Raw genomic sequence first — 15,122 nt, 5'->3', positions numbered from 1 at the left:
CTCCCGGATATCTACACTACAGAACTACGCACTGCTTCGTTCACCAAAAGACAGGGGATAGAATGATCACAGCAACATTATTCACAGCAACCCCAAACTGGAAACAACTCAAATGTCCATGACAGAAAAACCAGTCAATAGATCATGAACTAATCACACGATGGAAGACTATACAGCAACCAAAATAATGAGCTACAACTAAATATAATACAGAAGAATCACAAAGACACCGGGTTAAATGAATGAAGCCTGACACAATAGTTGATTCAGTTTATATATAGCTCAAAACCAGGCAAAACCACTTTGCTAGAAATTAGGCTGCTGGTAACACAAGGGGGCTTATGGGAAACAGAAAGATTCTCTCCCTTGATTTGTGTCACATGGACGTATTCAGTTTGTCACCATTCAGCAACCTAAACACTTATGATTTGACTCTTCTTTGTACTTCCATTTAAAAATATGCCAAGCATGACACATTTAGGTAAACGAAAAAAAGGCACACATACTCAAAAGAAAAGTCTGTTTCTATGAGCATGTTTCTGTGTATTTAAACAAACTCACAGAGAACAGGTCAGATGAAAGCCAACCATGTGTCAGCCCTGCCTAAGAGGGACAGTGGGATAGGGTGGGGGCTCCCAGGGGGTTAGCGTCCACCTGCAATGTTTTGATATTAACAGTCTTTAAGATGGTATGACAATTAAATGAGTTAATATAAGCCTTTACAACAGTGTAAGGCATACAGTAGGTGCTACATGAGGTTTTCTTACAATAAAAGCAATAGAGTGAAAATGTTTTCTGGGGACATAAATGGCATTAAAACTAAGCTAGAAATAAAAGGAATAGAAGAAGAAATATACAAAATACCATGTATTGTGACTTTCCAATCAAACTTCTGTGCATTGTTAGACGTATGTCCTGACAGAAATACAGACTTTTCTTTTGAGTGTGTGTACATAAATGTGTCATATTAGGCTTATTTTCTTTAAAAAGGGCTTTTATTGAAGCATGACAGTGACAGAACAGAGAATCAGGGGTCTGGAGATCGAAAGATGGGGGAGATAGAGAGAGCCCGCCGGGTGATTGGGGGTGGGGGCCGGCAGCACCGGAAACCTCAGCCTGAAGGGATCCCCAAGTGGGGGGAGGGGGGACCTTTGGTCTCTCCCCAGCCTCTTCCTTCCCCCTGGCCTGGGGCTGGGTGGGGAGGGGCAGTTCCTCTTTCCTTGCCAAGCGCCGAGGAGGCCCCAGCTCCCAAGGGGCTAAGAAGCTGGAGCAGTGGTGAGGGGGGAGGAGCTGAGCCTCACTCTTATAAGACCCCCCTTCCCCTCCAGGAAGCATGAACAGGAAAGACAGCAAGAGGTGAGAGGACCCTCCCCAAGGAGACCCGGAGCTCCGTGAGCCCCTGGGTCTCTCTCGGGCTGCAGGAGAAGGTCAGGAAGGTTCTGACGAGGGGGGCACGGTGTCGAGCTACTCTCGCAGCCGTCGCGGAAGCAGGGGGCGCCAGGTGGAAAGATGCTTCGGGGTGTCCAGAGAAAGCTCGGGCTGGGGCTGTTGGCTCGGGCGGCTGCGTCTTATCCTAGCTCTGCTGGCATTCGAGCTGCTCTGATCCCATTCGCCCCCGCACCCTTCACACCCCTCAGTCATCCTGGCTCCCTGGGCTGGGTGTCTCTGTCCTCCCGGGGGTTTTCATGGCTGCCCGCTGGACTGGAAACTCCAGACTCCTGCAGGGCCCTACCTTAGGGGAGGGGAGTGTGCCAAGGGGCAAGGCGGCTTCCCTGCCTCTTAAGCGACTCCTGGCTGTCCCCCGATGCTACTGCGGGGGAGGTGGGGGCCAGACAGTCGGAAGGTAAAGGCCTAGCAGCTGGTTGTGCCCGCAGGTTCTAGAGTAGGCTTTCTATAACCTGGAGAAGCTTGCCCTTCTGTTCTCACAGGGGCAATGGTGGCTGCGTCCCTAGCTTAGGCAGCTTCTCCTTCCTCCCCCGGTTTGTCTCTGATGGCAAAAGGCCCCTCCCCTATAATATCCAGGAGTTTAGTGGTGGAGACCTGTCTGCCTCATTCTTTGGCTGTGTGACCCTAGTCAGTCACTTGCCCACTCTGTGCCTCAGTTTCTTCTTCAGTCAGTAGATCAGTCATAGCCCCTCCTCAGATGGGCTCATAAGCCCTCAGTGGTAGAGCCTAGACCTGTGGTTCTCAAGCATGGGCACACATCAGAACCGCCTGGAGGCCTTCTAAAACACAGGCTTCTGGGCTCACCGCCAAGGTTTCTGATGTAGATCTGAGGTGGGGCCTGAGAATTTCTATTTATGTCAAGTTCCCAGGTAATGCTGTTGGGATTGGACCTCCTTTGAAAATCCCTGATCTATAGATAGGTGTTTACCTCTCTGCCCGGTATGCAGTGGGTGCTCAATAATGCCAGCTGTTACTCGACAACATTCAGTACTGATTTACTGAGCCCTCAGGATGCCCGGAGATGGCAATGGCACCCCACTCCGGTGTTCTTGCCTGGAAAATCCCATGGGCGGAGGAGCCTGGTGGGCTGCCGTTATGGGGTCACACAGAGTCGGACACGACTGAAGCGACTTAGCAGGATGCTCCAGGGACATAGCAGTGCCCTTTTTATGAGAGTCTCCCAATTTCTGTTCACCCCCATCTCCCTAGCCTGGCTTTCAGTTTGCTCCATCACATTCTCTCTCTGCATCTCAAATCTAACTTTCCCACCCCTGGCCACTTAACAGCCTCAGCAAACTTAATCCCTTATTTAGCACTTTTGAAGAGCAGGGCATTGAATGTTCATAATAAATTCCTGGGGAAGGTCCCAAGATGACTCTCATTTTTCACATGAAGAAACTGAGCTCCAGAGAAATGATGTCATTAACATAAAGTTACACAGCCAGCACAAATTTCTCCAACCCAGTTTTTTGGTTTTTGGTGGGGTTTTTTTTTTGGCCTCTAGGCATGCAGGAGGTTAGTTTCCTAACCAGGGATTGAATTTATGCCCCCGGCAGTGGAAGCACAGAGACAACTGCTGGACCACCAGGGAAGTCCTTCCAACCCAGTTTTATCTGACTCCTGTGGAAGCCAAGGCTTTCTGCCTGGATTCTGCTCCCTCCTTCCTTCACCAGCCCTGTCTCCCCATTACCCTCCTTCCCCAACTAGAACAGGAGCCTCAGAGAGGCGAAAGGCAGAGTGAGGACTATTTTTAAACTTCTTGAAGCTGCCTTAGCCCAAGGGACCGCACCCAGCTCTGAAGAGCCCTGATGAGGCCACGTTGCACCCATATCTTCTCTCCAGGCTCCAAATCTAGAGACCCAGGCTCATAGCTGAGACTCCAGTCCTGCTGAAAGGCTGGCTTGGGGGAGGGGGATCTGTCACCTTAGTGGGATCAAGGAGAGGGAGAGAAGAGAGGAATGAAATCTCGGGGGTCTGCTTCCCTCCTGAGGGCTCAGGGGAGGAGGGGTGGCTGTTGGAAGGCAAAGGGGAATTCTTTTTTCTGTCTTTTTTTTCCCCCAATTTTTAAAATTCAATAATTTTAATTAATTTATTTATTTTCAGCTGCACTGGATCTTCATTGCTTTTTTGCATTGGCTTTCTCTAGTTGCGGCGGTCAGGGGGCTACTCTTGATTGGGGTGCTCACTGTCGATCAGGGGGCTACTCTTGATGGGGGTGCTTGGGCTTCTCACTGTAGTGGCTTCTCTTTGCAGAGCACGGCTGTGTGCACAGGCTTCAATAGTTGTGCATGGGCTCAGTAGTTGTAGTACACAGGCTTAGTTTCTCCATGGCACGTGGAATCTTCCCGGTCTAGGGATCAAACTGGAGTCCCCTGCACTGGCAGGTGGACTCTTATCCATTGAGCCAACAGGGAAGCCCTGCAAAGAGGAATTCTGAGGAGTGGCCCTGAAGGCAGAACCTTCCATGATTCCCCCTAGGGAGGACGAGAATAGTTCTGGGGATCTTCTCTCCATGATTCCCTGGGAGGTCTGGAGTAACCCATCTGCCAACAGGAAGTCTCTTCAATGAGGTCTTGGGACCACACAGTCAAGGGGAATTCAGGGGCAGTGGTTGGTGGTGAGAGTTCTTATGATTCCTGGTGGGTCCTTACTAGTCCTTGGAGGGTCTTCTCCCACGATTCCCTCAGAGGGCAATCAGGGTAGCCTTCGGGGTTTTCCCCCTGGTTCCCTTGGAGTTTACCTGTAGGAGATGGCTCCCATGATCTGGACTACTGGGGTTTTCTCCTATGGATCCAATGTAGGTCAGGACTAATGCCAGCCCCTTGCCTTTAGGAAGCTTCTCCCAGGTTGCCTTGGGGCATTGGGGTCAAGAAGAACGCTGGGGGTCTGCCTAAAGGAAGGAGCTCAAATGAATCCCCAGGGGATGTTCCCACAGGAAGTCCCACCAGGAATGCCCAGGCAAGACAGGGGGGCGGGGCCGGCCCCGACCAGCCCGCCGCCACAAGACATGCCCCAGCCCCCGGGAAATCAGCAAGGTTATGGCTTCCATGGCTCTGGGCATGCTGAACGAGGGCGGCTGCAGCGAAGATGAGCTGCTGGAGAAATGCATTCAGTCCTTTGGTGAGTCTTCCCCCTCCCTGGCCAGCCTCCCCCAAGTCTGAGCTTGGGCCAGGCACCCACCTCTCTCCGGGCTCAATTTGAGGGGTACAAAAACAGAGCAGGAGTATGTGGAATGAATCTCAATCACTGTAGTCAGAACACAAGAGATACCTGTGTTTCATTTTCCTGACCTGCATGGACGGGGCGGCAGGTTGGCGGGGGGTGGGGGGTCTGACTCTTATTTCCATCTTCAGCATGACTTGCCAGGCACGATGTTGGTCCATGCACAGTCCAGACGAGGAAACTGGAGCACAAGGAGGCCAGGCTGTGTGCCCGAGCTCACACACGAGTCACTGGTAGAACTGGGGTTTGAACCAGGCTGTCCAGCAGGGGCCGTTCTGACCCAGAGTCCCCTTCTCCTGCCTGCAGACTCGGCTGGCAGCCTGCGCCGTGGGGACCACGTTCTCAACATGGTACTTGCCATGCACAGTTGGGTGCTGCCTTCTGCCCACTTTGCTGCCCGTCTGCTGACCTTATATCCTCCTTGGGCCATAAGCAGTGGGTGGAGGGCGGAGGACAGAGACGTGAGAGCCTGTGGGGCCGGGGTGAGCAGTCAGGTCTGAGATGCTGGATGACCGAGCCTTGACCGGAACTCAAGTACCAGGAGGCCACAGGGAGCACGCAGGAGCTGAGACAGCTGCAGATCTGTCACCTGGTCAGGTAGGCCTGGGCCAAGACTCCACGCCCATGATGACCCAGGATCTTCACTCTGCTGCCACTCTCTAAAAAAACACTTCCCAGAGACTATGCAGTCCTACTCCCTTACATCCCACTTCTGAGAACCCCCTGGCTTCTTTCCTAAAACCTCCCAGTTCTCCTTAGAACCCTCACCTCTTAGAGATGCCTGACCAGATACTATGGACCCTTTCCCAGCTAGTACCCCAAGACCTCCAGCTCAGATTCCTGAAATTGCTGAAACCTCCCATATATATACTCACCTAGCTTCTAAGACTCCACTCACCCTGTTACCCCAAAATCTCACCCCATAGGCCCCCAGCCTAGTCCCTGAGACCCACCCCGACTATTGTGCTTCCGAACCACTTCCCAGGATTGCCCAGTCTATCCTCCATAGATCTGTCAGCCTGTAATAAGAGGCCCCCAGCCCTACTCCCAGAGCTCCTCCCAGCCTGGTGCCTCTCTGAACCCTGGCCTTCCAGAGACGCCCCTGTACATATTTAGAGTCACCACCCCCAAGCCCAGCACCTAGAGATCCCTCAGCCCGAGACCCCTTTCAGAGACCTGCGTCCCTCCCCGCAGCCCCATCCTACCACCTCTAAACCACCCCCAGGTACTGGCTGACCCAACACCCTGAGACGATGCACCAGGACCCCCAGTTAGAAGAGGTTATCAGCCGCTTCTGGGCCACTGTGGAGCAGGAGGGTAACTCAGTCCAGAAGAGCCTAGGAGACTTCTCCAGTCGGTGAGTCAGTCCTTTCCCCTCCCCATCCACACCCTGACACCTCCCACCCTGAGTCCCTCTAATACGCTGCCTCTCTTTGCCCATAGGCTTAGCCCGGGTGGCCCAGGCCCCCCACATCCCATGAGCAGCCCAGGCCTGGGCAAGAAGTGCAAAGTGTCCTTGATTTTTGACCACCTGGAGACTGGGGAGCTGGCAGAGCATCTCACTTACCTGGAGTTCCGGTCCTTCCAGGCTATCACAGTAAGGACCCCTCTCCTCCCAGCTGGGGATGGCTTAGGGTGGAGCAGGGCCTGGCAGGACTGAGAGGACCCAAACTGTCAAACTTGGGTGCTAGAGGGTACAGGAAAATAAGTTAAGCTGGCTGAGTACAGAGCCCCCAGGGTTCAAATCTCATCAGCCCCTTCCAACCTGTGTGACTTTGAATTAGTTTCTCAACCTCTCTGGGACTGAGTTTTCTCATGTGTGAAAAAAAAGTCATAATAGTTCATTGGCTCATTGGGGAAATTAAACTAATATGTCCATTTAAAAATGCTCATCACAGGGGACTTCTCTGGTGGTCCAGTGGCCAAGACTCTGCTTTCAATTCAGGGGGCTCAGGTTTGATCCTTGGTCAGGAAACTAGATCGCACATGCTGCAACTAAGAACCAGTGCAGCCAAATAAATAAATATTTCTAAAAGGCTTGTCACAGTGCCTGGCACATAGTAAGTGCTCAAAATATTTTTATTAATTGTTCATTTATTTGAGAAGCATTTAAATACACTGTGCTTTGGCCTGTTTGCTGTAAAAGGGGGGCTTAGTTCCTGCTTCATAGGTACCTGGTGGCTCAAATGGTAAAGAACCCACCTGTAATGCAGGAGACCTGGGTTCAATCCCTGGGTAAGGAATTTCCCCTGGTGAAGGGAACCACAACCCACTCCAGTATTCTTGCCTGGAGAATCCCATGGGCAGAGGAGCCTGGCGGGCTACAGTCCATGGAGTCGTAAAGAGTCGGACACAACTGAGCGACTAACACTCATTTTCATAGGATCAGTGTCTGATCCAGTGTAAATGCCATCCAGTTGAAGCATATGAAATTGGCATAGTTTGACATATTTTACCTACTCAAATGATTATTTAAAATGCTTCAAACTATGAGCTGGACATGACTGAGCAACTTCACATTCAAACTATATATGTTTTTAGTTATTGCCATCTTGACATCATTTTGAGGGTAGGTGGGGATCTGGTTCCTTAATGTGAAAATTTCCTGACTGTACACTGCAGTGGACGTGGGTATGTAATGTTGACCCCTTGTGCAGAACAAATAGCAGTTAGTTCTGTATCCTCTTTTGTACACAAGTCAGGTATACTGTTAAGGGCAATAGACTGAGTTCCCACTGTGACTTGAGCCTGTGTGACCCTGGGCAAATTACTTAGCCTCTCTGTGCTTCAATGACCTCATCTGTAAAATGGGAATCATATAGTATTCATCAACTTGCTGTAAGGCTGTGACAGAGGACTGAGAACAGGGCCCAGCTTTCTTTAAACGTTTCTCCTCAGATGAAAGGGGCCATGGTGACGTCAGGGACATGTGATGGCCTGGCTAGGACATCGGAGGTCGTGACTGCTGGGGGGATGGGAGAGTGAGGGTTAGGGCCTGAGCTTTCCAGGGCCCACCCTGACGCCCACCTCTCCCCCAGCCCCAGGACCTGCGGGACTACGTTTTGCAGGGCTCTGTGCGGGGCTGCCCGACCCTAGAGGGATCTGTAGGTCTCAGCAACAGCGTATCCCGCTGGGTGCAGGTCATGGTGCTGAGCCGTCCCGGGCCTGCACAGCGAGCGCAGGTGCTGGACAAGTTCATCCGCGTGGCACAGGTGAGGCCCGCCTTCTGAACACCTGCCCCGCGGGGCTCTCGGCCTGTGACGTCACCATCTCCTGGCCCCGCCCTGCAGCATTTCGTCCCACCCTGGCCATGCCCCAGAAGCCTCAGTCCCATCGTTCTAACTCAGGACTGTGATGGCACTTCTTCCCCGGCCTTGATTTCACCACGCAAACCCGCCGTGGCCCCACTCCTTCTTCCCAGAGGTGGCAGGTGACGACGTTCGTCCTGACCCCGTCACCCAAGCCCTATGCCCAAATATTCTGTCGCCAGGGCAACGGAAGAGGAGGCTCTTTCTTGCCTCCACCTTTGCGTCTTCCCCTGCCCCGGTCCCTAGGACCCAGCTGCCCCTTCAGGACAATGACAGCATCCGGCCCCATCACTTGCGGTGTCCCTAGGCCCCGCTGTTCCCTCCTCCCCCAACCCCCTTCCTCCCCTCCCCCCTCCTCCTAGGTTCCCTCCCTTCTGGAGAAAAGGGAAGCCCTCCTTCCCCCAGCGTGGCCACGCCCCCTTGCGTACTTCCTCGCAGACCACGCCCTTCCTCTGGCGTCTCTGCATGCCTCGCTTCCCCTCTTTGGCCCGCTAGACTTAGAGGTTCTGGCCTCTACCTGGGGTCTCCTCAGTCTGAGCATCTGATTCTTCCTTGGCCCCACCTTCTCCCCCCAGCGACCTCCGCTCTTAAACTTGAAAAAGGGGAGGGTGAGGCTATTGTTCCTGGTGACTGGCTGACCCCGCACCTGTCTCTCATATCTACCTGACCCCTCCGTATGACTCTGGCTCCATTCACCTCTGCCCGGCCCCTAACTCCTGCCCAGAGCACAGGCCTTCTTGCCCCTTCTCACCTGTCTGACTCCCAGGGCAGAGACCGCCTAGTTGCCTGACACCCTAAACTCTCTCTGAATCCTCCACGCCTGACACAGACCTGTTGAGTCCCCAAACTGGTCCAACTCCCCATACTCGCCTGACTCCCCCTACTTTCATCTGACCTCACATTAGTCTATCGTCTGCATGACCCCCTGGTAATGCCCACATACCTGCTTGCGGCCCACTCCTGCCTGACACATCTCACCTATCTGATGCCTACACGGCACCCCCCACACACACATGCTTAAGACTTCATCTCAGCTCGGGGGATGCTGTCACTTGAACCCCCAATTTACCTGTCCTCCATGTGGTACCCACCACTTCTGCATCACCTTCCCTCCCTAGAGGCTCCTCCAGTTGCAAAATTTCAACACGCTGATGGCAGTCACCGGCGGCCTCTGTCATAGTGCCATCTCCAGACTCAAGGACTCCCATGCCCACCTGAGCCCTGACAGCACCAAGGTGAACTCCCACTGCCCTCCCCAAAGTTCCAGTGATCAATTATCCTGAGCCCTCACACTTTTCCCAACCCCCTCCACCCCTTCCCAGGGGCCCTGGAGACCTTGCTCCTCCAAATCGGACAGACCCCCAGGCTTTGTCCTCCTCTGTCACTCTTCCTCCCTCTTCACCCATGGTGCTGATGACTCTCTACTGAGTGTCTGGTCCTGAGCAGCACTGGTGGGAGACAGATGAGAGATGCTAACAGAGAACTTGCAGTCTAGGTGGGGAGTGAAATCATGTCCTCAAGGATACCAACATTTGGGCTACCCATGGGAGGAGCATGGGTTGGGGTGTCCTGAAAGTGTCTTAAGGAGAGTGCGTCATCCATGAGTCTGGTGTGTGGCTGAGGTCAGGACGTGACAGGATATTAGGCTAGAGATGCCCCAGGGAGGGGGCCAGGGAGGATTCTATTGAGTCTTTTGCAAGCTCAGCTAAGGTGTCTGGTCTTTATCTAGAGGGCAGTGGGGAGTTAGGAAAGATGACAGTACCCATGATCAGAGTTGGGTTTTTGAAAAATCACTCTGGGCTGGGGAATGGGAGATAGTGGGGCCTTTCTGAGATGGGGACCCAAGAAAAAGAGCAGTCTGGATAGTGCTGAAGCCAGTGTGGGATATGGAGGGGCTTGGGGAGAGGTCCAAAATGCCACTGGGCCCCTGGGGGTCCGAAGCCACACCACAGACTGCTGGGTACTCCCCTTCAGGGAGCTGGGGGAACAGAGGCAGCCTCCCCCATTCCATGCCCCTCCCACACAGGCCCTGCTGGAGCTGACAGAGCTCCTGGCAGCCCACAACAACTACGCCCGTTACCGCCGTACCTGGGCTGGCTGCACGGACTTCCGGCTGCCTGTCCTGGGTGTGCACCTCAAGGATCTGGTGGCCCTGAACGAGGCGCAGCCTGACAGGTTGCCTGATGGCCGCCTGCACCTGCCCAAACTCAACAGCCTCTACCTGCGGCTGCAGGAGCTGGCAGCGCTGCAGCAACAGCGCCCCCCGTGCAGTGCCAGCGAGGACCTTCTGCACCTGCTCACGGTGAGCTGCCCTGAGCTGCCCTGGTTGAGCTCCCAGAGACTGAGCCTGTAGGGTCCTGGTGGATGAGGGTCAGGACAGAATAGTAGAATAGCACTGGAATGCATGGGTTTTGAAGCCAGAGCTTGTAAGTTTTGTTTTTGTTTTTTCCTGTGTGATCTCAGGCAAGTCACTTAACTCCTCAGCCCGTTTCCTTAACTGCAAAATGGGAATACTAATAGGATGTACTTCAGAGAGTGGTTGAAAAGAATCTATAATATAATTCATGTAAATATCACTCATACAGTTCACACAAAGTACTTAAAATAGTATCTGGAACACAGTGAGCTATATATAAGTAATGCATTTTGGGGGACCTCCCTGATGGTCCAGTGGCTAAGACTCCAAGTTCCCAATGCAGGACGGCCCAGGTTCGATCCCTGGTCAGGGAACTAGATCCCATATGCAACTAAGAGTCTGCACGCTGTGACTAAAGATCCCACATGCCACAACTAAGACCTGGCACAGCCAAATAAATAAATTTTTTAAAATGCGTTTTTTCCCCCAATTCACCAAGGAACTCAAATATCCATTGATCTTAGGTCCAGAATTGCTTTGGGCTCAGAACTTCAAGGTTCTGAGCTTCTCACACCAACAGATCAAAATTCCAAGCTATAACATATTCAGGAACCTAAGCAAAAAGATAATAAGTTATTAATCATCTTCTGTGTGCCAGACACCATGTTAAACAGTCTCCAGAGAGCACTTCATTCCGTCCTCACACGCCTACAAGGAAGGGACCCTTATTTGCCCATTCTACAGACTGGGAAACTGAGGCCCACAGAGGTGAGGTCATTCGCCCCCTTTCCCACAGCAGGCCAGCTTCAGAACATGAGTGTTAACATATGTTAACCATCACACTATGTCCCAAGACTGCAAGTGTGCAGTTCTGGCTATATTTTATTTTACATAGATAGATAGGAAGATAGAGGATTTCTTTCTAAAGAGTGATAAATTGACAGAGACTGGGATTTGGAGGACCATGTAGTCAAAGGCTGAAAAGTTGACTTTCAGATCCTAAGTCAGGATCACCAGCAAATTGAAAATGTGGGTCTCCTTGTTTGAAATTATTGAGAATTTCAAGAGGGTGACAGAGGGCCTTAAATGAACCCAAGGCCCTTCTACGTGTGGGGCCTGCCTCCGAAGCTGGTCCTGCCCTCTGATGATTGGTGCCTAAGCTGCCATGCTTTGCTGGCTCTGAGGCCATCAGCCCAAATATTTATTGAGCACCGGCTGTGAGCTAGGCATTACTTTAGGCACTTAGGCTCACAGCAGTGTGCGCATCAGAAAAAAAAAAAATTGCTGTCTCGTGGGGCTGACTTCCTCGGGGAGATAGCCAGTGAAAAAAGTAAATAAGTAAACCGTATGGTCTTTCAGGAAATAGGTGCTATAGAGAAAATTACAGCAGAAACAGACAATGGAAAGCGATAGAGGTTTGCAATTCTAAATGGGATCAAAACCAAACAAACAACAAAGAACACCTCAATGAGAAGATGGTGTTTCTGGACTAGGAGGCCAGCGGTATGGAAAGTGAATGGGGGCTCAGTGGGAGAGAGGACCATGGGGGTCCCAGGAGAAAGGGGTTTTGGAAAGAGGAGGAGATTGGGGGTCTGGGCAGTCCTAGCTTGCAGGGAGGAGGATGGAGACAAGAAGGGTCCTCAACATCCTGCCCATCCCCAGCTTTCCCTGGATCTCTTCTACACGGAGGATGAGATCTATGAGCTTTCCTACGCCCGGGAGCCCCGCTGTCCCAAGAGTCTGGTGAGACCCCAGCCCTGACCTCTGACCTCCAGCCCAAGCCTCTGCCCTGACTAACTGTGCCCCTCTGTCCCTGCCCCAGCCGCCCTCCCCCTTCAAGGCGCCCCTGGTGGTGGAGTGGGCCCCTGGTGTGACGCCCAAGCCTGACACGGTCACTCTGGGTCGGCATGTGGAGCAGCTGGTGGAGGTGAGGAGGAGCCCTGAGCCGGAGGAGGGATCTAAGACTGTGGGGACCCCGGGGACTTCCCTGGTGGTCCAGGGGTTACGACTCCACACTGCCAATGCAGGGGGCATGGGTTCGACCTTTGGTCAAGGAACTAATATTGCACATGCCGTGGGGTGTGGACAGAAGATTAAAAAATAAGATAATGGTGGGGCCCCTGATCTGACCTTACTCTCCCCTTCTCATGCTCCTCCCAAGTCTGTGTTCAAGAACTATGACCCTGACGGCCGCGGCACCATCTCTCAGGAGGACTTTGAGCGACTCTCAGGCAACTTCCCCTTCGCCTGCCACGGGCTTCACCCACCCCCCCGCCAGGGGTAGGTACTCCTGACTCCTGGGTTCCCTTAAGATGAGGACATGGGGTAGCCAGGGCTCCTGGGTCTGAGAGAACAGGGCCAGGCCTGCTAAAGTGCAGTCTCTCCCCCAGGAGCGGCTCCTTCAGCCGTGAGGAGCTGACAGGATACCTGCTCCGGGCCAGTGCCATTTGCTCCAAGCTGGGCCTGGCCTTCCTGCACACCTTCCAGGAGGTCACCTTCCGCAAGCCCACCTTCTGTGACAGCTGCAGTGGCTTCGTGAGCATTCTGCCCACCGTCACCCTGAGGGACCCCTCCTGGAGCACCCTAACTCTTCACAGCCTGGGCTGGGAAAGCCAACCCTCCCCTGTGGCGCTCACAGTCCCCAAGCTCCAGATAATCCCCATATGTAGGAAAATCCTCCACCCTCAAATAGTCCCCGTACTTCACAGGGCACCCTGGCGTGCTTCAGTTCATGGGGTCACAAAGTCAGAAACAACTGAGTGACTTAACAACAAACACTTCACAGAAACCCTAAATAATGGCTATTCCCTACACCCTGGATAATGCTGAAGTCTAGACAATGCCCAAATCCCAGACAGTCTCCATCCTGGATAATTGCCAAATCCTGGATAACAAGGGCTTTCCAGGTGGCACAGTGGTAAAGAATCCACCTGCCAATGCAGGAGACACCAGAGACACAAGGTCGATCCCTGGGTCGGGAAGATCCCCTGGAGGAGGAAATGGCAACCTACTCCAGTATTCTTGCCTGGGAAATCCCACAGACAGAGGAGCCTGGCGGGCTACAGTCTATGGGATCGAAAAGAGTCAGATACAACTGAGCATCCACGCACTGGACTGAATGGGTAGATTATCTGCAAACTGAATCAGGCTCCCAAGTCTCTAGGCCCCGGATGATTCAAACTCTGTACAATTTCCAAAACCAGTTGGATTTGGAAATCTATCCTCCAGTCTGTGGAATGGACAGATCTCTCACTTCCAAACCAAGACCGATTCGCAAACCTTGGATTGCTTTCCAAATTCACTGTTTCGTTCACTGAATAGACACTGAGCACCTCCAGGGTGCTAGGCACAGTTACAGGCTCTGGGCGGGGGTGGAAGGGGACAGGCAGAAACAGAACAGACACAACCCCTGCCCATAGAATGTATGTTTTATTAACTCCAGATTTTGTCCGATTCTCATATCATAGGTGACTCTCCAAACTTGAGACAAATCTCCAAATTCCTTTAGTCTTCCAGACCCCACAGAGGCCTCTAGCCTTGGGCACTTCCAAAACCTGGATGGTTTCCTGCAGACAGTCCCTATCCCTACCCCAATCACAACCCTCCCTCTCCTAGCCTAGGTAACCTGTTCTGCTCTCTCTTCCCAGCTTTGGGGTGTCACCAAGCAAGGCTACCGCTGTCGGGGTGAGTGGAGCATCAGTAGAGAAAGGGGATCTAGGACCTGCAAGCTGGAAGAATGGGGGACGTGGACTGGGCCTCTGGCACTAACCTCTGAATTTCCTCCAGACTGTGGGCTGTGTTGCCACAGACACTGCAGAGACCAAGTGAAGGTGGAATGTAAGAAGAGGCCAGGGGCCAAGGGTGATGCGAGTCCCCCAGAAGCCCCTGCCCCACCCACTCCAGTTCCCCAGGCCAGCTGTGGTAAGACCCAGGGTGTGGCAGTCCTGGGAAGGGGTCCTGGTGGACGGATGGGGATTCATTCCGAGGTCATGAGGCCTCTCCCATCATACCTATGTCCCTCCCACCTGCACCCCTACACACAGGCTCCGAGGACAATCTCTCCTACACGCTATCCCTGGAACCTGAGACTGGGTGCCATGTTCGCCATGCTTGGACCCAGACAGAGTCCCCACACCCCTCCTGGGAACCAGAGACGGTGAGGAGGAACTACCCCCTACCCCCAACTGGATACAGGGAGACCAGCCTAGTTGCCTGGGGGAACCCAGACAGACTTGGGGAAGCACAGGAAAAGTGAAACGATGCAAAAGTCCTCAACTGCTTGGGTGGGAGGGTGTAGATATGGGTTAATTTTTAATGTTGACAGCAATTTCAGTATATTGGTGGGGAGGGGAAGGGGTAACCCCTAGTACAAAAGAAAAAGTGAGTTTAGGAAGAAAAACAGAAAGAAAACTATAAGATGTCAAGATTAAGGCCAAACAGATCAGACATTAATAAATATTGGAGTAAATTCCACTCATCAAAAGAGCAACGTCTCAGAATGAGCTAAAGAAACTTCACTTTGACACGTCGGGGAGGCTCTCCCCGCAGTGAACCTGAACATCGTACACTCCCCACGTCACCCCATGTCATCCTCCTTCCAGGTCCCTCTGCCAGTGAAGGCCTCACCACCCACCAAGTCCTCCAAGCTGAACTCCTAGATGTTGCCTTGGTCTCATCTCTTCCCCACTTCCTCCTCCAGAGTCAGTCTCAAGTCCTGTTATTCCGTCTCCTTCCCATCCACACTGCCTTTGTTGAAGCTTCTGTCATCTCTTACTCCAAAAGAAAGTTAT

General features: G+C 52.7%; 1 protein-coding gene across 1 annotated transcript; it reads left to right on the top strand.

The window, feature by feature from the left end:
- The first annotated feature begins 1,333 nt into the window (after positions 1 to 1,333).
- On the top strand, positions 1,334 to 15,090 carry RASGRP4 (RAS guanyl releasing protein 4). Its single transcript, XM_052656235.1, has 17 exons — positions 1,334 to 1,356; positions 4,382 to 4,566; positions 4,975 to 5,077; positions 5,200 to 5,265; positions 5,894 to 6,025; positions 6,112 to 6,265; positions 7,707 to 7,880; positions 9,095 to 9,211; positions 10,003 to 10,278; positions 11,995 to 12,075; positions 12,155 to 12,259; positions 12,494 to 12,612; positions 12,723 to 12,867; positions 13,980 to 14,016; positions 14,119 to 14,253; positions 14,376 to 14,488; positions 14,934 to 15,090. The coding sequence occupies exons 1-17, from the start codon at positions 1,334 to 1,336 to the stop codon at positions 14,988 to 14,990; spliced, it is 2,022 nt and encodes a 673-aa protein (XP_052512195.1). The 3' UTR covers positions 14,991 to 15,090.
- The last annotated feature ends 32 nt before the right edge of the window (positions 15,091 to 15,122 follow it).

The sequence above is a fragment of the Budorcas taxicolor genome, chromosome 18 (assembly GCF_023091745.1).
Source record: "Budorcas taxicolor isolate Tak-1 chromosome 18, Takin1.1, whole genome shotgun sequence".
NCBI classification, from domain to species: domain Eukaryota; kingdom Metazoa; phylum Chordata; class Mammalia; order Artiodactyla; family Bovidae; genus Budorcas; species Budorcas taxicolor.
Note: the sequence above shows the minus strand (reverse complement) of the source record. Positions and strands in the feature narration are given on the sequence as shown.

Excerpts from the sequence above, each read along its gene's own strand:
- RASGRP4 (XM_052656235.1), top strand. The coding sequence starts at position 1,334 with ATGAACAGGAAAGACAGCAAGAG. Across the intron at positions 5,078-5,199 it reads TTTGCTGCCCGTCTGCTGAC|CAAGTACCAGGAGGCCACAG; the intron begins CTTATATCCTCC and ends TTGACCGGAACT. Across the intron at positions 6,026-6,111 it reads CTAGGAGACTTCTCCAGTCG|GCTTAGCCCGGGTGGCCCAG; the intron begins GTGAGTCAGTCC and ends CTTTGCCCATAG.